General features: G+C 43.0%; 1 protein-coding gene across 2 annotated transcripts in view; it reads left to right on the top strand.

Annotated features, from left to right (window-relative positions):
• CFAP61 (cilia and flagella associated protein 61) overlaps positions 1–17561 on the top strand; it is a 193042-nt gene that overhangs the window by 124647 nt on the left and 50834 nt on the right. For both annotated transcript variants that reach the window (XM_050951285.1, XM_050951286.1), the window contains exons 21-22: positions 976–1150; positions 11371–11663. In XM_050951285.1, the coding sequence (XP_050807242.1) occupies positions 976–1150; positions 11371–11663 (468 nt within the window). The remainder of the gene's footprint in view (positions 1–975; positions 1151–11370; positions 11664–17561) is intronic.

Genomic DNA, 17561 nt, shown 5'->3' with positions numbered 1-17561 from the left:
TGCTTTGCATACTGATCATTGTATATAACTCATTACAAAAAGCAATAACCATGAAATGAAGCACAGTTTTATACCATTGCCAGCAATTTTGCTGTTTAGCAAAATGTTTCCACAAACGTGATAGTCACAAATGTAATTTTTCTGGTGAAACCCTTTCAGAGTTCCAAGAGGTATTTTTGAAAATATTGTTATAAACAATGGCCCAGATCCTGTTGTTTACATGAGCTGTTCTTGTGCAAGAGCAAAGGAAGGGGGATGAAAGGTCACTTTTAGCATTCTTCATACTGGGACTCTGGTTCTAATTTATGCCCTGCTGTCTTCAGCGTCAAGAGATTATTTTGGCATTTTGGGATAATCAGGTTGTAGAGAAACCCAACGTACATCTTTCCGCCACACTCCCTATGCTGGAGATCAGGAGAGTGGTGGGGTGGAACTGCACTAATATTCCTCTGCCACCCCAGGATTCTCCTACAGCAGGAGAATCCTCTGATAGCTGAACTCACAGGCTGCCCAGCTGCTCCGCACAGCCAGAACAGGGCAAAGCATGAAGAGCATGCCCCAAGATGGGAGCCAATAACAATTGTGGTAAAAGACAATTCCTGTAAAATGGAGAATTGAGGGGTTTTTGTCATTTCAGTTTTTAATTGACTGTGTTTGAAGATAAATGTAAGCACATGATATGTGCTGTATTGTGTGTGTGTGTGTGCGCATGCATATACATATGGCAAAGAAAACAGCTAATTTCTTCAAAATCCTGCATTGCTTCACAGATCCTGCAAGGAACCGAAAATTAGATATAGTAACACTCATCTGTTCTGTTTATGACCAGTGATTTGTTGATTACAAATTATATGTCCAAAGGCAATCAGACTTTTACGAGGCTAGCAATTTTTATATGGTCAGATACTTTGTGTCATTGTTATTCAAAGTCTCAGTTAACAGTTATCAATTGTATGTGCATTATATTTATGTCAGGTTCCATGTCCCACTGGAGCAGATATCAGTAAACTTCAGACTAACAGGGAAGTCATACACAGCTGTAGACAAAGATGTACTGGAGAAGTTCCTACCAATCTCTTTAATCTCTCTGATGATGAAGACTGCTTAAAGGCAGGGCACTGGTTAAAAGAAAACTTTATCAATTCACACGGTAAGGATTTTAGCGTAAACATGCACGTTTTCAGAAATGAATTTAGGCTTATTGTTTCTCCTTTTCTAATGTATAATTAGTGCCTAATTAATTCTAACAAAATCTTTCATCTGCCACGCTTTGTTTTCCAGATTAATTTACAATTTGTTGTTGTTTTTGGGTATCCAGTGTATTTTGCTAGGAAAAACGGCTTGAGATTACTTAATTATCTATAATTATTATATGACACAAAATGAATGTCCTAAAAGCAAAGCCTGGCTAGAATCATTAATTAACTAATTGAAGAATAATTTAATTAGTAAACATGTTTTTCAATTATTTTGGAAAATATGTCGATCTGAAAAGTGCTATAGAGAAAGGAATTAGCATGGATATTTTTTCAAACGCTATGTCTCTGTGCTGAGTATCATCTTTAGTTACAGCCCCTCAGACAGAATTGCCTGTGTGCTATATTTTCTATTAAACTGTAAAAGTTGCACATTTGTGTGAATCTCTGTATCCATCATCACATGTGTTGTCTGAAACTGTCTTCAGTAGATCCTCCATTTATTGCTCACAAATTATTAAAATTAGACTAAAATACACATATTTTCTTTGAGAGCCTCTTAGATTTCACATACATGGTGCTGAGTTCAGTTTGTGTATGCAACAGAAAATATGTGGGATCATCATGCCTTCCTCGACAGGAAAAAATATAAAATGGGCTCACATTATAGCACTTAATAGTTTCTGATCAGAACTTACACAGAGCTAGGAGGAGGAACTGTATCTTTAGAGAAAGGTATTCTAGCTGATTGCTACAACTGGAGTTCCCCAAAGGTGTAGTCTAGCCTAGTGGTTCTCAACCAAGGGCCTGGAGGTTCCTGGGAGGGCTGTCAAGCAGGGCCAGTATCAGACGCTCCCATTGTGATTCATGGATGCATAAACAGGAATCTCAAGGAGGAGTAAAAAGGTAAGTTTACCTCTGTATTTGATACTGGTATGACTGCAGCTGGAATACTGTGTCCAGTTTGGGTGTGCACAATTCAAGAAGGATGGTGATAAATTGGAGAGGATTCAAAGAAGAGCCACAAAAATGATTGAAGAGTTAGAAAGCCTGCCATATAGTGACAGAATTACAGAGCTCATTCTATTTAGTCTAACAAAGAGAAGGTTAAGAGGTGACTTGATTACAATCTATAAGTACCTACATGGGGAACAAATATTTGATAATGGTCTCTTCAGCCTAGCAGAAAAATCTGTAACGTGATCCAATAGCTGGAAGTTAAAGTGAGACAAAGTCAAACTGGAAGTAAGGTGCACATTTTTAACAGAGAGTGTAATTAAACACTGGAACCATTTACCAAGGGTCGTGGCAAATTCTCCATCACTAGCCATTTTTAATTCGAGGCTGGATGTTTTTCTAAAAGATGTGCTCTAGGGATTTATTTCGGGAAGTCCTATGGCCTGTGTTTATACAGGAGGTCAGCCTGGAGGATCACAATGCTCCCTTCTGGCCTTGGAAACTATGAATCAATGAAAAACTGATACTAGTACAACATGTGAAACATTTCATCAGTTGAGGAAGAAGAACAGTAGAGAATCAGAAGGCTCTATCTGATTAAAAGGCATTTCCTCGTCACTAGACCCCTATTGTTCCTGTGTTAAAATCCTTAGATGTAGCAGGATGTTCTTTCCTATATCCTTGCCTGATTTTCTTTTTCTTTTTTTATTATCAATATGCCTTCCATATTGGTAGGGGGGACTCTTGTCAGAGTTTGAAGAGGAATCAGAATTGTTGGATGAAAAAAACACTAATGTTGGAGCCACAACAGAGGATTGTAGGATTTGAGTGGGCTCACATCCTTAATTGTACTGCCATGTTGGCTCAGAGAAATTTTCACCACAAGAAACCCTGGTTTCTTTCTGCAGAGGTGATTTAGCTGGTACCAAAATTTAAGGTGATTCAGATTCTCCACAATTGGTGACTCAGGCTCTGGAGTAACCTTGAGATCTGCTAAGGCCGCAAATAAAACCTCTCCCTGTTGAGAAATTGTTTGGAAGAGGCATCTGTACTGAGGGTGCTATTGCTGTCTTCCTTTGTGTTGAAGAATCTTCAGAGGCCAGGACCACTGGTGCCAAGCCAGATTTAATGAATAATGAGGATGCCAACAAAGAAGAAGCCAGAATAGATCATGCTGAGCGCTCTGGAGCAATGGGGGACAGTGCCAATGAACCTGGTGCCACGGTGCAGTGTAATAAATGTATCTTTCCACTGCTAGCCCTCATTACTGATGAAGATCTCTGTGCTGACTTTTTACTATGGTGCAGCACTGAGAATTCCGGTCCCACTTTTTCTTGTGCTGGCAGCAATGGCTTCTTTGAGGAGCCCGTCCTCTTACCCAGCAGTGGGGATGAACTTGGTGTTGGGAAGCCAGCTTGGAGTCTAAATGTCTCAGTCCTCAGATAGCAGGAATCCCTGACTGCTCTGATGGATTTTTGTAGAGTCTCTTTCTATTTCTTTATTGCTCCTGAGCTCGATATCATGACTCTAGTGACTGGAGCACTGGAAGGATGAGCCAGGAGCGAAGAAGTCTTTTTGGTCTGTGTAGACCCTGCCGGTGTGATTTAACATAGTGCTGTTTGAAAAAGTGCTACATTAAAGTGCACCAGGAAACCTTTGGTGTGTATGGACCAATTAATGCACAACACGGCACACTTTAGAAATCACATCCATGTTGAGCGCATTACCCCATTGTGTAGACAAGACCTAAGTGATGGGCTGTGTTCTTCACCTAAACAGTAGAGACATGTGTCAAGCATGTCTGTCAGAGGGATAATCCCCCCATAGGACGGGCATGACATGGAGCCAGGAGATCAAGGCCCTGTCATAACCCCTGCTCCGATCTGCTCTCTCCTCTTCTTTTTACTACCAATGGCTAAATGAAACAGTAAGTACAACTAACTATAAACAAATTAACTACAGACTACAGAAGGGACACAGTGTTGTTCACTGCCTAAGGCTGTTTGAAGGAACTGACTGGTGGTTGGGGTCTCTGTGCCCTTTATTCCCTCAGGAGGGGTGTGTGTGAGGATATACATGGCACATGTGCGACACCTGGTAGACACAACGAATGAAAATATCCCAGGCTCCAGTACTGGGGAGTAGAAATCATAGAATCATAGGACTAGAAGGGACTTTGACAGGTCATCTCGTCCAGTCCTCTGCACTCATGACAGGACTAAGTATTATATAGAGCATCCCTGACAGGTGTTTGTAGATTTTTAAGAGCAGCTTAGACAATGATAGAGATTCCACAACCTCCCTAGGCAATTTATTGCAGTGCTTAATCACCCTGACAGTTAGGAAGTTTTTCCTAATGTCCAGCCTAAACCACACTTGCTTCAATTTAAGCCCATTGCTTCTTGTCCTATCTTCAGAGGTTAAGAACAATTTTTCTGCCTCCTTCTTGTAACAACCTTTTATGTACTTAAAAACTGTTATGTCCCCTCTCAGTCTTCTCTTTTCCAGACTAAGCAAACCAAAGTTTTTCAATCTTCCCTCATAGGTCATGTGTTCTAGAACTTTAATCATCTCCTTTCAAAAGAGCTAGCCTAGTATTTGAAGCGCTCAGTGAAACTAGACTGGCAGATGAGGGTTGTTGTTACAGAACTGGCTGGGGGTTGCACCGTCTTTTGGAAGGGAAAAGAACCACACAAAGATAGAATCCATGGAGTCGGAATTGTCATCAAGACCAAACTCTTGCAATGTCTTGAAGACTTTCCAATAGGCATTAACAAAAGACTCATGAAACTCCGGTTACCACTAAATAAGTTGTGATTTGCTACCATTATCAGTGCGTATGCACCCGTCTTGACAAGGCCTGATGATGCTAAGGAACAGTTCTACTCTGATCTCGACTTTCTCATCAAGTCAACACTACAAAGTGACAAACTAATCATCCTAGAAGATTTCAGTGCAAGAGTAGGTAAAGATAACAACAACTGGCAAGAAATCATTGGGAAAAATGGCATGGGAAAAATGAATGAAAGTGGTCTCCTACTCCTAATCAAGTGTGCAGAACATAACCTGACAATTACAAATACCATCATATTTTTATTGATCTGACAAAAGCATTTGTTACAGTCAATAGAGAAGGATTATGGATGATCCTCAGCAAATTTGGTTGCCCACCAAAACTTGGGTAAAGATCATTTGTTTATTTCATGAGGGGATGAAAGGTCAGGTACTTTTTAATGGATATGTCACTGATTCCTTTCCTATTTCAAACTGAGTCAAATAAGGCTGTGTCATTGCCCCTGTACTGTTCAACCTCTTCTTCACCCAAGTTCTCAACCATGCTACAGATGGGCTCAACAGAGGCATATACTTCAGATACAGACTCGATGGCTCATCTTCAATCTAACAAGGCTTAAAGCAAAAACAAAAGTAAAAATAACTACTACTAAGAGAAGCACTCTTTGCGGGTGATTGTGCCCTGCTAGTACACACAGAGGGAGATCTCCAGTGCATTGTAGATGGCTTCGCTGAAACATCAAAATTGTTTGGTCTCACAATCAGCCTGGAAAACTCTCCATGCCATATCCCGTAGCATATCCATTAGTGGAAACCAACTAAAGCAAGTTGACAGTTTTACCTATCTCGGCAGCAGCATCTCCAGTGATGGATCTCTTGACAAAGAATCACAAACAGGATACAGAAGCTTCTCAGTTACTAGGAAAGCTGCATAGCAAAGTCCTGAAATCACACACCATAACCTTCTCAACAAAAATAAAACTTTAATGCTTTTGTGCTCCCATCTTTCCTCTATGGCTAAGAGACCTGGACACCATACAAATGGCATATCAAACAGCAAGAGGCCTTCCATATGCGGTCTCTGCACGTCATTATGGGGATCTGCTGGCAGGACAAAATTACCAAAAGTCAAATGCCATAAGCATTGAGGCCATGCTGATAAAATCCCAAGTATACTGGATTGGAAATGTCATTAGGATGCCTGACCATCGACTCCCGAGAAAAAATTTCTATGGAGAATTGGCACAAGGACATTGGAACCAAGGCCTTCCCCAGAAAGCACTACAAGAACAGCATCAAGCACAGCATATGCTTTGGTACAGTAAACCAAATAATCTTGAGAAGGCTGCGTTAAGTAGCTCAGCCTGGCGACACACAACACTCAGAGCTTTCCAAGCCTTTTAAGAGGACAGAAATAATCAATGGTTAGTTGCAAGGGAGAAGTGTCATACTACTGCTATAGCTCTCAAGGCACTCACCAGTGAATTTGTCTGACTGATCTACTCATGAACATGAGTGTCACACTTTGGACTTCAGAGTCACTCCAGAATCCACAAAAAGAGAGAGCATGAACCCGTCATCGTCAAACCGACAGACTATACACACACACACACACACACACACACACACACACACACACACACACACACTTCAGAATGTTTCTCCAGTTTGTCCACATCATTTTGAATTATAATCCTATCTTCCAAACCGCTTGCAACCCATCCCAGCTTGGTATCATCTGCAAACTTTATAAGTGTACTCTCTGTGCCATTATCTAAATCATTGATGAAGATATTGAACAGAGTTGGACCCAGAACTGATCCCGGAAGAACCCCACTCGTTATGTCCTTCCAGCATGACTGTGAACCACTGATAACTACTGTCTAGGAATGGTTTTCCAGCCAGTTATGCACCCACTTTATAGTAGCTCCATCTAAGTTGAATTTCCCTAGTTTGTTTATGAGAAGGTCATGCAAGACAGTATCAAAAACTTTACTTAAAGTCAAGGTATACCACGTCTACCACTTCCCACATCTACATAAGTAGGATCCACATGTACAGAACATCTCAAAGAACCATACTTTCTGTAAAGTAAGTAAACATTCTTTCTGTGATTAAAAATCCAGCAACCTAATGCACTGTAGCCTATTATAACTCTAATTGAAACTAATTGAAATTCATCTGCTATTACCTCTCCACTTTCCATGAAAATAAAAAAGTGGGATGGTTGTAAAGTAAAGAACAAAACTTCTCTAATGGTCCAAAATGGATCAATTATTTTCCTCTTTAGGTAAAGACAGTTTACTGCTTTATTAAAAGCATGTTTGTAGACATGCTGTAGCATTAAAATTCCAGTGCACGAATCACTGAGTAGGGCTTCTGTTGCTCTGTCTAATATGGTTGGGTCTTTATTATCCAAGCTGAAAGGATTTGGGTCATGCTGGGGTCATAGAAATCTTGTATTTCCACTTATAGGAAATGATGAGAATGCTCTGTCGTGGAACACGGGCATGTAATATTAAATGATAAATACTGTGATGGTCTTTATTTATGATTCCTGTTTTTCCGCTGAATATTATTATGTTTACTCACAGATGCATTTTCATGCAGTTAAATAATAAAAACATCTTGAGGAATTACTGTCTGTCTGATGGACATAATTTTAGTCTATAATGAATATCTGTAGTTCCTACAGTACAAGCATTGTAATCTAAATTCACTAATATTGTAATAAGCAGAAACCATAAATTGTTGATTTAACAGAGGTCAGTAAAGGAACAATGTTTTCCTTAATTAGATGTATTGCATTTAATGTTACTATATAAAACAGATTTTTATTTTTTCTTGAGTAACCCAGTGCTTAATACTGATCTTGCATATATAGAAATGCCAATATATATTACAGCAGCTGACCTTTCCTCTAAACATTTTGGCCTACCAAATTGCTAGGATACGTGGGTTTCTCAGGCTTGAATGCCTTAGAGCAGGGGTAGGCAAACTTTTTGGCCTGGGGGCCCCATCAGAGTTCTGAATATATGGAGGGCCAGGGTGGTGTATTATATTGCTCCCTGTAGGAATGTGCTACTTACGGCTGCCAGTTCCTGGTGCTCTGAGTGGCATGGTAAGGGGGCAGGGAGTGGGGGGGGAGGGGATTGGATAAGGGCCAGAGGGTCCAGGGGGGCAGTCAGGGGACAGGGGTGTAAATAGAGGTTGGGGCAGTCAGGGGACAGGGAGCAGGGGGGGTTGGATGGGTCCGAGGTTCTGAGGGGGGCAGTCAGGGGGCGGGAAGTGGGAGGGGGTCGGATAGGGGGCAAGGGCCAAGCTGTTTGGGGAGCCACAGCCTTCTCTACCCGAGTGTAGTATACTAAACTGCTCCCTGTAGGAATGTGCTACTTACTTACGGCTGCCATTCCTGGTGTTCTGTAAGTAGCACGTTCCTACGGGGAGCAATTTAATACACTAGACCTGGTGACTCTCAGTCATGCTGTCCGGCAGGAGCTCGCAGCCCCATCACCCAGAGTACATAGGCACCGACTCCGTGGGAGCTCCGGGGCTGGAGCACCCATGGAAAAAAATTGGTGGGTGCTTAGCACCCACCGGCAGCTCTCCATGGCCCTACCCCGCCCCCTGCTTCAGCTCACCTCTGCCTTCTCCGTGAGTGCATTGCCGCATCCTGCTTCTCTCCCCTCCCTCTCAGGGCTTGTGCCATGAAACAGCTGATTTGCAGGGCAGGGACGGATGGGGGAGGAGGGGGAACGCGGCACACTGGGGGAAGAGAAGGAGTCAGGATGGCGATTTGGGGAAGGAATCCAATAGAGGCAGGGAGGGGGCAGAGTTAGGGTGGAGACTTTGAGGATGGGGTTGGAATGGGGATGGGCCCAGGGGCGGGGATGGAGTGGAGTCAGGGCAGGGCAGGGGCAGGGAAAGGGGCTGGGAGCATGGGCACTTTAGATTTATTAGAAATGAAAATATCAAATCACATTTCATCATTGTTGTCTTTATTTTCTTTTTCCATTGCATTTAGCCTGGACAGTGAAAAAGATGGTTCGCTCTCACTTCTTAATTTCCTATTCTGGGTCTTGGTTTCAGAGTGGTAGCTGTGTTAGTCTGTATCAGCAAAAACAACAAGGAGTCCTTGTGGCACCTTAGAGACTAACAAATTTGTTAGTCTGTAAGGTGCCACAAGGACTCCTTGTTGTTTTTATTCTGAGTCTTGTATACTAGCACAATATTGCTGTTTCAGGTCAACAAATAGGTGTCATGGCAAAAAAGATGAAAAAAATAAGCGTTATCATGGCTCAACAAGAATATTTTACAATGTACACCAGAAGTAAAATTTCCCATTATCTTTAGTGGGGAAATTAATGTTCTATGTTAAACTTAGCAAGATAAGGAAGTCTCTTGTCATTTATTGTCATAATCCCAGAATTGCAAATAAACGTGTTCTTTCCCAGTGATCATTCACGTGATCAGCAAAAAATGTTTCCCACTACTAATGAGAATCTATATTGATGGTGAAACACTTTTGCATTCTCATAAAACTATGAAGAAATATGTTTATTTGGCATCTACAACTAGGAAACTAATCTAAACAATGTAAGATAACATTACAATCAAAAGGGCTTCTCTTATCCGTTAGCCATTTTGGAGCTAGAGCTTTGTATAACAACACCTTCTTAGCCTCCACTACAGCACTGTGCAAGTGTCAGCATCACATGCTTCCAGGAAAAACAGTTTAGTCTATGGAATAATAAGATGTAGGTTGTAGGGATTCTCTTGCTTTCAGTGACACTTAAATGTCAATGTCAAGATGGATGTACCAGTTAACTGTACAGGAGAGAGATTGTCTATTCCAGTCATTCACTCACCTCCTCACATCAGTACAGTGCTCAATGCGAAAACAAAGCATCCTTGGCCCATGCACTGAAATGCAGAAAAATAAATCCTACCAGAAAGCAAGACAAGCCAACTGTGTATAGAGAATAAAGTTATGGGGCCAAACTCCATTCTCAAAATTATGTAACCCCAATATAGCCAATGCCATCATCTCTGCGTATTTCAAATGTAAACCCTTATTGCAGTGGTTTTCAGCTTGTGGTCTATGGACCCCTGGAGGTCTGCAGACTATGTATAAGAGATCTACAAAAAGTTGTCATTGCCATATAACAGTGGTTTTCAACCTGTGGTCTGCGGACCTCTGGGGGGGCCTGCAGACTACGTGTAAGATTTCCAAAGGGGTCCGCACCTCCATTTAAAAATTTTTTAGGGGGCTGCAAATGAACAAAGGTTGAAAACCACTGCCTTGTTGGAATGGCTGCACTGTTTCAACCCTCTGATTTCCTTTGAAGTACATGTTTTCCTGACAGATTTTTGTTGCACACCAAACCATGGGCCAGTTCTGTGTGCACAGGGAGGAATCAAGACTCTTCTGCCACACCATTCCTTGTCTTCCCATATTAGGCAGAAGAACCCCCACTGTGGTGTCCAGAATCCTCACTCTGAGGGAAGAGGTGGAGACTGCACATGCTGGGGGTGGCGGGCTGTGGTATGCACATCCTTCTTCTTCCAGTTTTATGGACCGTACCTGAAAAATTACAGCCACAAGCTATAGTACCTTCTCTTTATATTGCGGTTCTGGAGCTTCTGAGGTCCTCTGCAGCCCATTGGTTCCCCCTGTTAACGTGGCTCAAATCGAGCTGTGTTGCCAGAGAGCTGACAGAGGGATAGGCACCAGGAGCCAGAGCTGGTACAGAGGCACAGGACCTCCCTACGATTGCCCAGACCTCTTGCAGCTCTCCAGAGATCTGCCAGGTCTGGAGGTGGGCCACACATACTTACTCACAAGGGAAGAGGCCTCCACCATTCTCCCACTGATGGGACAATGAGAAGAAATCTCTGTGAAGGATTCCTCATGACGATTTTTCCCCTGAAGACCACTCCTGCAGCTCTTGCTGCAAGAGGAGACAATCCAGATCCATTTTTATGTAATTTTCAAAACTTAAAAAAAAAAAAAGTGTTTTCCTGTTAACGTGATATTTCTACATTTTTAGAGAAAATACATATGTTGTGATTTCGATCCTGTCTCTCTAATACATGCTTTAAATAAGCAAAATGGGGGAAAGGGACAGAGGGGAAAGGAAGGGCAGGTTACAAGATTTTTATTTTAGAGATTTTCAATCAACATAGTTTAAGTTCTGGGGTCATAATATATGTCATACTTCTGTAATAAGTACTTGCTACTTTGTGGGATATTTTACACAAATTCTTCACTAAATTATCTTAGTTACTGTTGCTAGGTAGCATTGTTTGCTTCATCGCATCAGAGCGTTAAGGTCAAAGAGAGCAATTCTGTATTATCATCGTCTGAGTTACACTGATAGAGTTGTTGTTGTGTGTCTTAGAATTTTTTTCCTTTTTCACCCAGGGAATGTCATTGTCTATGGGAATACCATTGACATTTACTCCACAGCACAAACCCTCCTATCTCTTGGAATTCATGGTTCTCGCATACATCTTGTGCAGCCACCGCTTAGCTCAAATGTAACTTGCCTTAACAACAACGCAATCGAAAAAGCTGTTAAAGAGGCGTTGTCAAAGAATGATGTGTATGTCTATTATGACAGTATATTGGCACAGTGGAATGAAGGTGACCACCCAGATCCTATAACATGTGCTTCTTTCACGACTAATACAAGACCATTTAAACTGCAATGTACAGTAAGTATATGCTTTGTATTCCTTTTGCCCAGCCCACAAACATAACCAGGGATTAGCTTGGTCTGATTGGTTTATCTAGATTTCAGTGTATCTAGAAGATTTAACATTTATTTATTAATCTGAGGGATTTTTTTAAAAATCCAAATAAAAACATTTTAGATTTACAAACAGATTTGGATTAAAGTGTTTAAATCAACAGACGTACAAATTGCTATTCACTGTTGAATGACAGATAGTTATAATTTTTTCAAAATCATTCTTAAAATACTTCTGTTGTTTAAATATTTGCAGTACTCCTACCTATAGTGATCTAAATTTGGTTAGGAAACTGAATTCAAGTCAGATTGTAAGATCACAGTGTTAATACTGCTATGCATAAAATTTAACTTACCCTTATTCTAACTATTTTAAATAGATTTTCTTTACCAGGAGGAAATATGTATCAGCCCTCTAAATTCAGGACTGCAATTAAAATACAATATCAGCACTGCACTATTTGGGCCAGGCCTTTAACACTTACCTATCAGTTGGCTTAGTTGTCTGTCTGACTAAGAACCACTTGTATGAGTCTAAGTTTCAGGATATGCACTTACAGGCAGTTACATGACTATTTTGACATGTCTTTGCTTTGCATGCATTCCCTATTTGTGTAGTAAGTTTGCCCACCAAGTTGGAGCGGAAGCCCTCTCATGAGGCTCCAGCAATAAAGTTCCCTCCCAGTTCTCTACCCCTAGAATCTATAAACCCTTTCCTCTCCCCAAACATTCCCTCTTGCCCCTCCTTCCTCCTCTTAGCAACTTGTCCAATTTCTCCTCCTCCTCCCTATAAATGCTTCATTCTTCCTTCCCTCTCCCTTACCCCAGCCATCCCTCCGTCCCTTCAACCTATCCTTCTCCCTTCCTCCCCTCCCACACAGAGCCCTTAGTCTGTTCTGTCACCAACTCCCTCATATCCCCTCCATCTCCCCCACACTCCCTCATTCTTCCCCCTTCCTCCCCTCAAAGTGCCCCTATTGTTCCATCATTCACCCCTCACCTATTCTTTTGTCTCTCCCTTTCTGTTTGTCCCTCCAACATCATTGCCTTTCCCTGCTCTCCCCCTGCAATGAGTCTGCCATGGTCACTTCCCAGCTCCATGCTTTTCTGACCCCAGAGAGTGCTCCTGTAGTTGCTGGGACTGTGTCTCCTCTCCTCCTAGCCCTGCCCCATCTCTGTTTGGCAAGGCTCTGCTCTGCACTCAGTCATCTGGGTGAGAGAGGCCCAGACACTGGGGAGCCAAGTCTGCTCCAGAGAAGTGTCTCATTTTAGCCTTCTGCCTTCCCAACCAGGGGACAAAGTGTCTCATAGAGCGTTGTGCATGGTAGCAGGCAGCCTACTGGAACGTACAATTTTCTTGCTCCCTCTCCATAGATATTACACAGCTGGTAAGTCTAATCTATCTCCTTCTGCAGTGCCTCTGCTGTGCCAGGGTGCCAAATTCCATGCCCCCTTCGTTTCCCTCTCCCATTGCAGCCTCCATGTTGTCTTCCATGCCACCCCATGTGGATAGAATGCTTTCTCCAAATCTTAATGCCAAGTCACCAGTCTCTCCTCAATAACATTCTTCCAAAGTCTCGCATCTGCCATGTCACCTATGTTAAAAACTCTGTGGGACAATCAAATCGTGTTCATATCTTAATTCTGTAGCTGCTTATTCTTATTATTGATCAATCCTTGTTTCACTCAGCCTCTTCCACGCCTTTTTGAATCTGTTTCTTGTCCTCACTTATTAGACTTGGCAGCATTTGATTTGTTTAAATAATTGTGATGGATAATGTCAATGCTTATTTTTAAGCATTTTTTGCTATTTTTATCAATTTAAATTTTCACGGTTGTGCAAAATTATGGGTTAAGCATTTTTTTGCTGATTTTTATCACTTAAAATTTCACAGTTGTGGGGCATTATGGGAAGTCAGACAATGGGATTTGGAGTCAGACAATAACTATTTAATGACAGTCGAGACTGAGATTAAAAAGGATAAAGCTTTTTAACTGTTAATACACAGACTATCAACATCAGTGCAAAATGTTTAGCTTTAAACTCTAATAAGTCTCTAGCAAAATTTTTCTTACTTTGCCTATCTGTAAATTTTGATTATTGATGGAAATTTTTTGTCAGTTTGTGTGTGTATGATGAAATTGATGTTTATCGACATTTACTGATAAAATCTAACCCTTCCAAGCCTACTTATAATTTGTCTGCATTTAAGGCCTGATCCAGATTTCCAGTGATCCTGAATCATGTTGGGTGAACACTCTGACATCTAGATTGCTGACGTGATTGATGAGAGCATTTTTCAGATGTCTACTGTGGTTTTTCTTTTTTGTATCAAAAAAGTAGTTTTTGACCAAACAATCTATTGCACTTGAAACATTCAGAACTGTGATATGAGTTCATCCAGATTGCATGGGTTGTGATTTCAGTTTCTACCCTCACATGCTTGGGTCAACAGTCCTCACTCACTTGGCAATATCCTAGATTTTGGAAGGATTGCTCCATCTACCACAGGGGTTACTTGAGGCAGCTGCTTTACCTTCATGGCTGCAGACTCCAACTGACTCCAGAGTTCTTTGTGGCAGGATTCTTATGTTGTGAGTAGCCCAAGGTGGATGAATACATTTTTCTGCCCAGGAGATATGTCCTCTTGTGCCAGTGTCTAGGTATTTTGCCGCCCCAAGCACGGCAGGCACGCTGCCTTCGGCGGCTTGCCTGCGGGAGGTCCCCAGTCCCGCAGATTCGGCGGCACGCCTACGGGAGGTCTGCCAAAGCCGCGGGACCAGCGGACCCTCCGCAGGCATGCCGCCAAAGGCAACCTGCCTGCCATCCTCATGGCGACTGGCAGCGCGCCCTCCATGGCTTGCTGCCCCAGGCACGCACTTGTGTCTCAAAGCTCTTGGTCTGCTAGTTGTCAGAGTATCGTTCGCACCATATGCTTGAGGAAAGGATTTTTCCCTACTGCCCAGACTTACTGAGACACAAACCACATGACCCAGTTATCTGTAAACTGTAGTCCCTATGTGAAATGTTATTGTAACAGTTGGTACCCTCAAATCCTCATTTTCTGTCTCAAGTCATTTCCATTTCTACCTTGAATAGGCCTTTTATCTGTCTGTATTTCTTTTACATCCCTATTAAGATATGCCATGTGTTCATTCACCCAGATGTATCAAAAGTTTTCAACTAATTTGAAGACAGCGTCCATTGCAGTTCTCCTGTTTTTTGTAGAATTTGTAAAGTTCTTGCTTGAAGCCATAAATGTACATGGCGAAGCAGGGGAATGTTCCTCACTACATCTGATGTGGGAGTGTGAAACAGTGGCCTCTTCCAATACACTCTTGGACTGCCATCTGCAGCTGATGCTAGTTTTGGTAGTTTTATAGTCCTCGTTTGCCTAGAACGCCTCAGCCCACTTTTCTAGGGAGCTGAACTGCTTGCTAATTTCCCACAAGTGGGCATATGCAGAGGGCATTTGAAGAAGAAAGAGAGGTTGCTTACCATTAACTTGTTCTTCGAGAGTGTTCTCTGAATATTCATACTACCTGCCCACCCTCCCCTTTCTTTACAGTCTCAGATAAAGAATTCCATAAGTAGGGAAGGAACTGAAGGGCAGATGGGGTCACACACATCCTTTTTATACCCTTGGAATCCTCTGCAGGGCCCCGCGGGCAATTGGCCCAGTGGGACTGCTGATTAGAAATATCCTGCAGCTTGACACCAGATATATATATATTCCACCAGATGCTTCAGAGGAAGGAGCAAGAATCCCACAGTTGGCAGATGTGGGATAATCTGACACCCCTCGTAGGTCTCATTCTGATCCCTAATTATTAGAGATTTGCTTAAGCCCTGAAGCATGAGGTTTAATAACCCTTCCAAAATTTTCATTATAATTATCTGGATATTCTTGCTATACATATAAATGTCTAATACCTTTATCAATCTTGCTAAATTATTGGCCTCAACTGCTTCCAGTGGCAATGAGTTCCACAGTCTAAGTAGACATGGTGTGATAACGTTTCCTTTTATCAGTTTTGAATTTACTTTTTATTCTTCAACTGCTTGCTCATGTCAATTCCATTCTAGATGTGTGCACGCCCATGTGCACAGTCGTCAGAGACTTTTGCCTTAATGGTATCCGTAGGGTCAGCTGTGGCGCCCTTGGGAGCACTGCACTCATGCATCGGTATATTAGGCACTCCTGGCCCTACGGCCTCTCAGTTGGTTGGAGGCCTTTCCCTTGCCTAGCAAGTGGTTAGCAGTTCTCTCCTTTCTTCCAACTCTAAGTGTCTTGTAAACAGTTCGTTCACTGTAGTTAGTTAGTAAGTACCTGTTAACTAGTGTAGTTAGTAAGTTATGTCTACACAATGCAGCTTTTAGCAACACGGCTGTATCACTATGTCACCCACGGCGACAGTTAGCCATCAGACTCAGGCATCAACATCCCCACCGTGGTCACCAGAAGGGAATTCCTCTGGCACAGAAAGGGAGTTCAACCCCTTTCCAAAGCAGCACAGGTGCAAATTGGCACCTGAGGCCACATCAACCACAGCAATGCCATCCTGGCAGCAAGGCCAGTGGTTGGTGCAGTGGCCCTATTGGAGGGCGTGGGGTATGTTGGTTACGCCGATGCCCCTTTCACATCATTCTTCATTGCAAAGCACAATCGGACGCTGGAGTGGAGAAGCAAGTGCCCACTCCAAAACCTCCTTCCCCCCTGATGATGATGTCCCTGGGCCTCCTGCAGTGGTCCAGTCGTCTGTCCTCATCTCCAGATGAGGTGGTTGTGGGAGCCTTTCATGCCAGAATGCCAGACAACTTTAAGGAGCACCAGATTCTGCTTCAAAAGGTGGTCACAAACTTGGGCCTGGAGATGGATGAAATGAGAGAGCAGTTGGACACCTTGTTTAATGTGCTTTCGGCATCTGCCCCCGCACATGTTGCACTGTCAGCGCACAAGGGGGCCTTGAAAATAGCCAAAGCCCTCTGGCAAACCCCGTCTCCCATCCCACCTCCAAGAAGGCTGAAAAGAAGTATTTCGTCCCAGCTGAGGGTTTCGAACACTTGCACACCCACCCCCCTCCAGGCTTGCTGGTCATTTCGGCAGCCAATGAGAAAGACAGAGAAGGGCAAACCAGTTCTACCCCTTCCCCCTCAAAATAAAGAGGCCAAGAGGCTGGACCTTTTTGAAAGAGATTTATTCAACGGCCAGCCTTCAATTCAGGATGCCAAACTACCAGGCTTTAATGGGGAGATACAATTTCAACTTACGGGACTCCCTCCATAAATTCAAAGATTCCCAGCCCCAGGATTCAGCCTAAGAATTTGGGGCCCTAGTTGAGGAGGATACATCAGCAGCAAGATGCTCCCTCCAAATGGCCTGGATTGCAGCTGATTTGGCTGCCAGGGTGATCACATTGGCAGTGGTCATGAGGCGCAGTTCCTGGCTTCAAACCACAGGCCTGTCCCAGGAGATGCAGTCCTCCATCCAGGACCTCCCGTTTGATGGGAACCAACTCTTTGCAGCACATATGGATGCGAAGCTGCACAGACTGAAGGACACTCAGGCCACCCTCCACTCACTGGGTCTGCATATGCCACAGTTGACAAGAAAGCAGTTCCAACCATCCCTGCCTCTAAGGCCTTGGCAGCTCTGGCAGGGATCTGCTAGGAGAAGAAACAGAGACATGAGTTTTAGTCATCGCCGCCCTTTCTCCTCCTGCTCACCTGTGCAACCTGGCCCAGCGAAACATCAATATGCACTTAGCCAGCAGACCCAAGACAATGCTGGCCTTGGTAGAGCAGTGTTGCAAGCTGCATGGCCATGATCTCTGAGCCCACCTCAGAAATACTGCTTGTGAG

Source organism: Gopherus flavomarginatus, chromosome 4 (genome assembly GCF_025201925.1).
Source record: "Gopherus flavomarginatus isolate rGopFla2 chromosome 4, rGopFla2.mat.asm, whole genome shotgun sequence".
Lineage (NCBI taxonomy): Eukaryota > Metazoa > Chordata > Testudines > Testudinidae > Gopherus > Gopherus flavomarginatus.
Note: the sequence above shows the minus strand (reverse complement) of the source record. Positions and strands in the feature narration are given on the sequence as shown.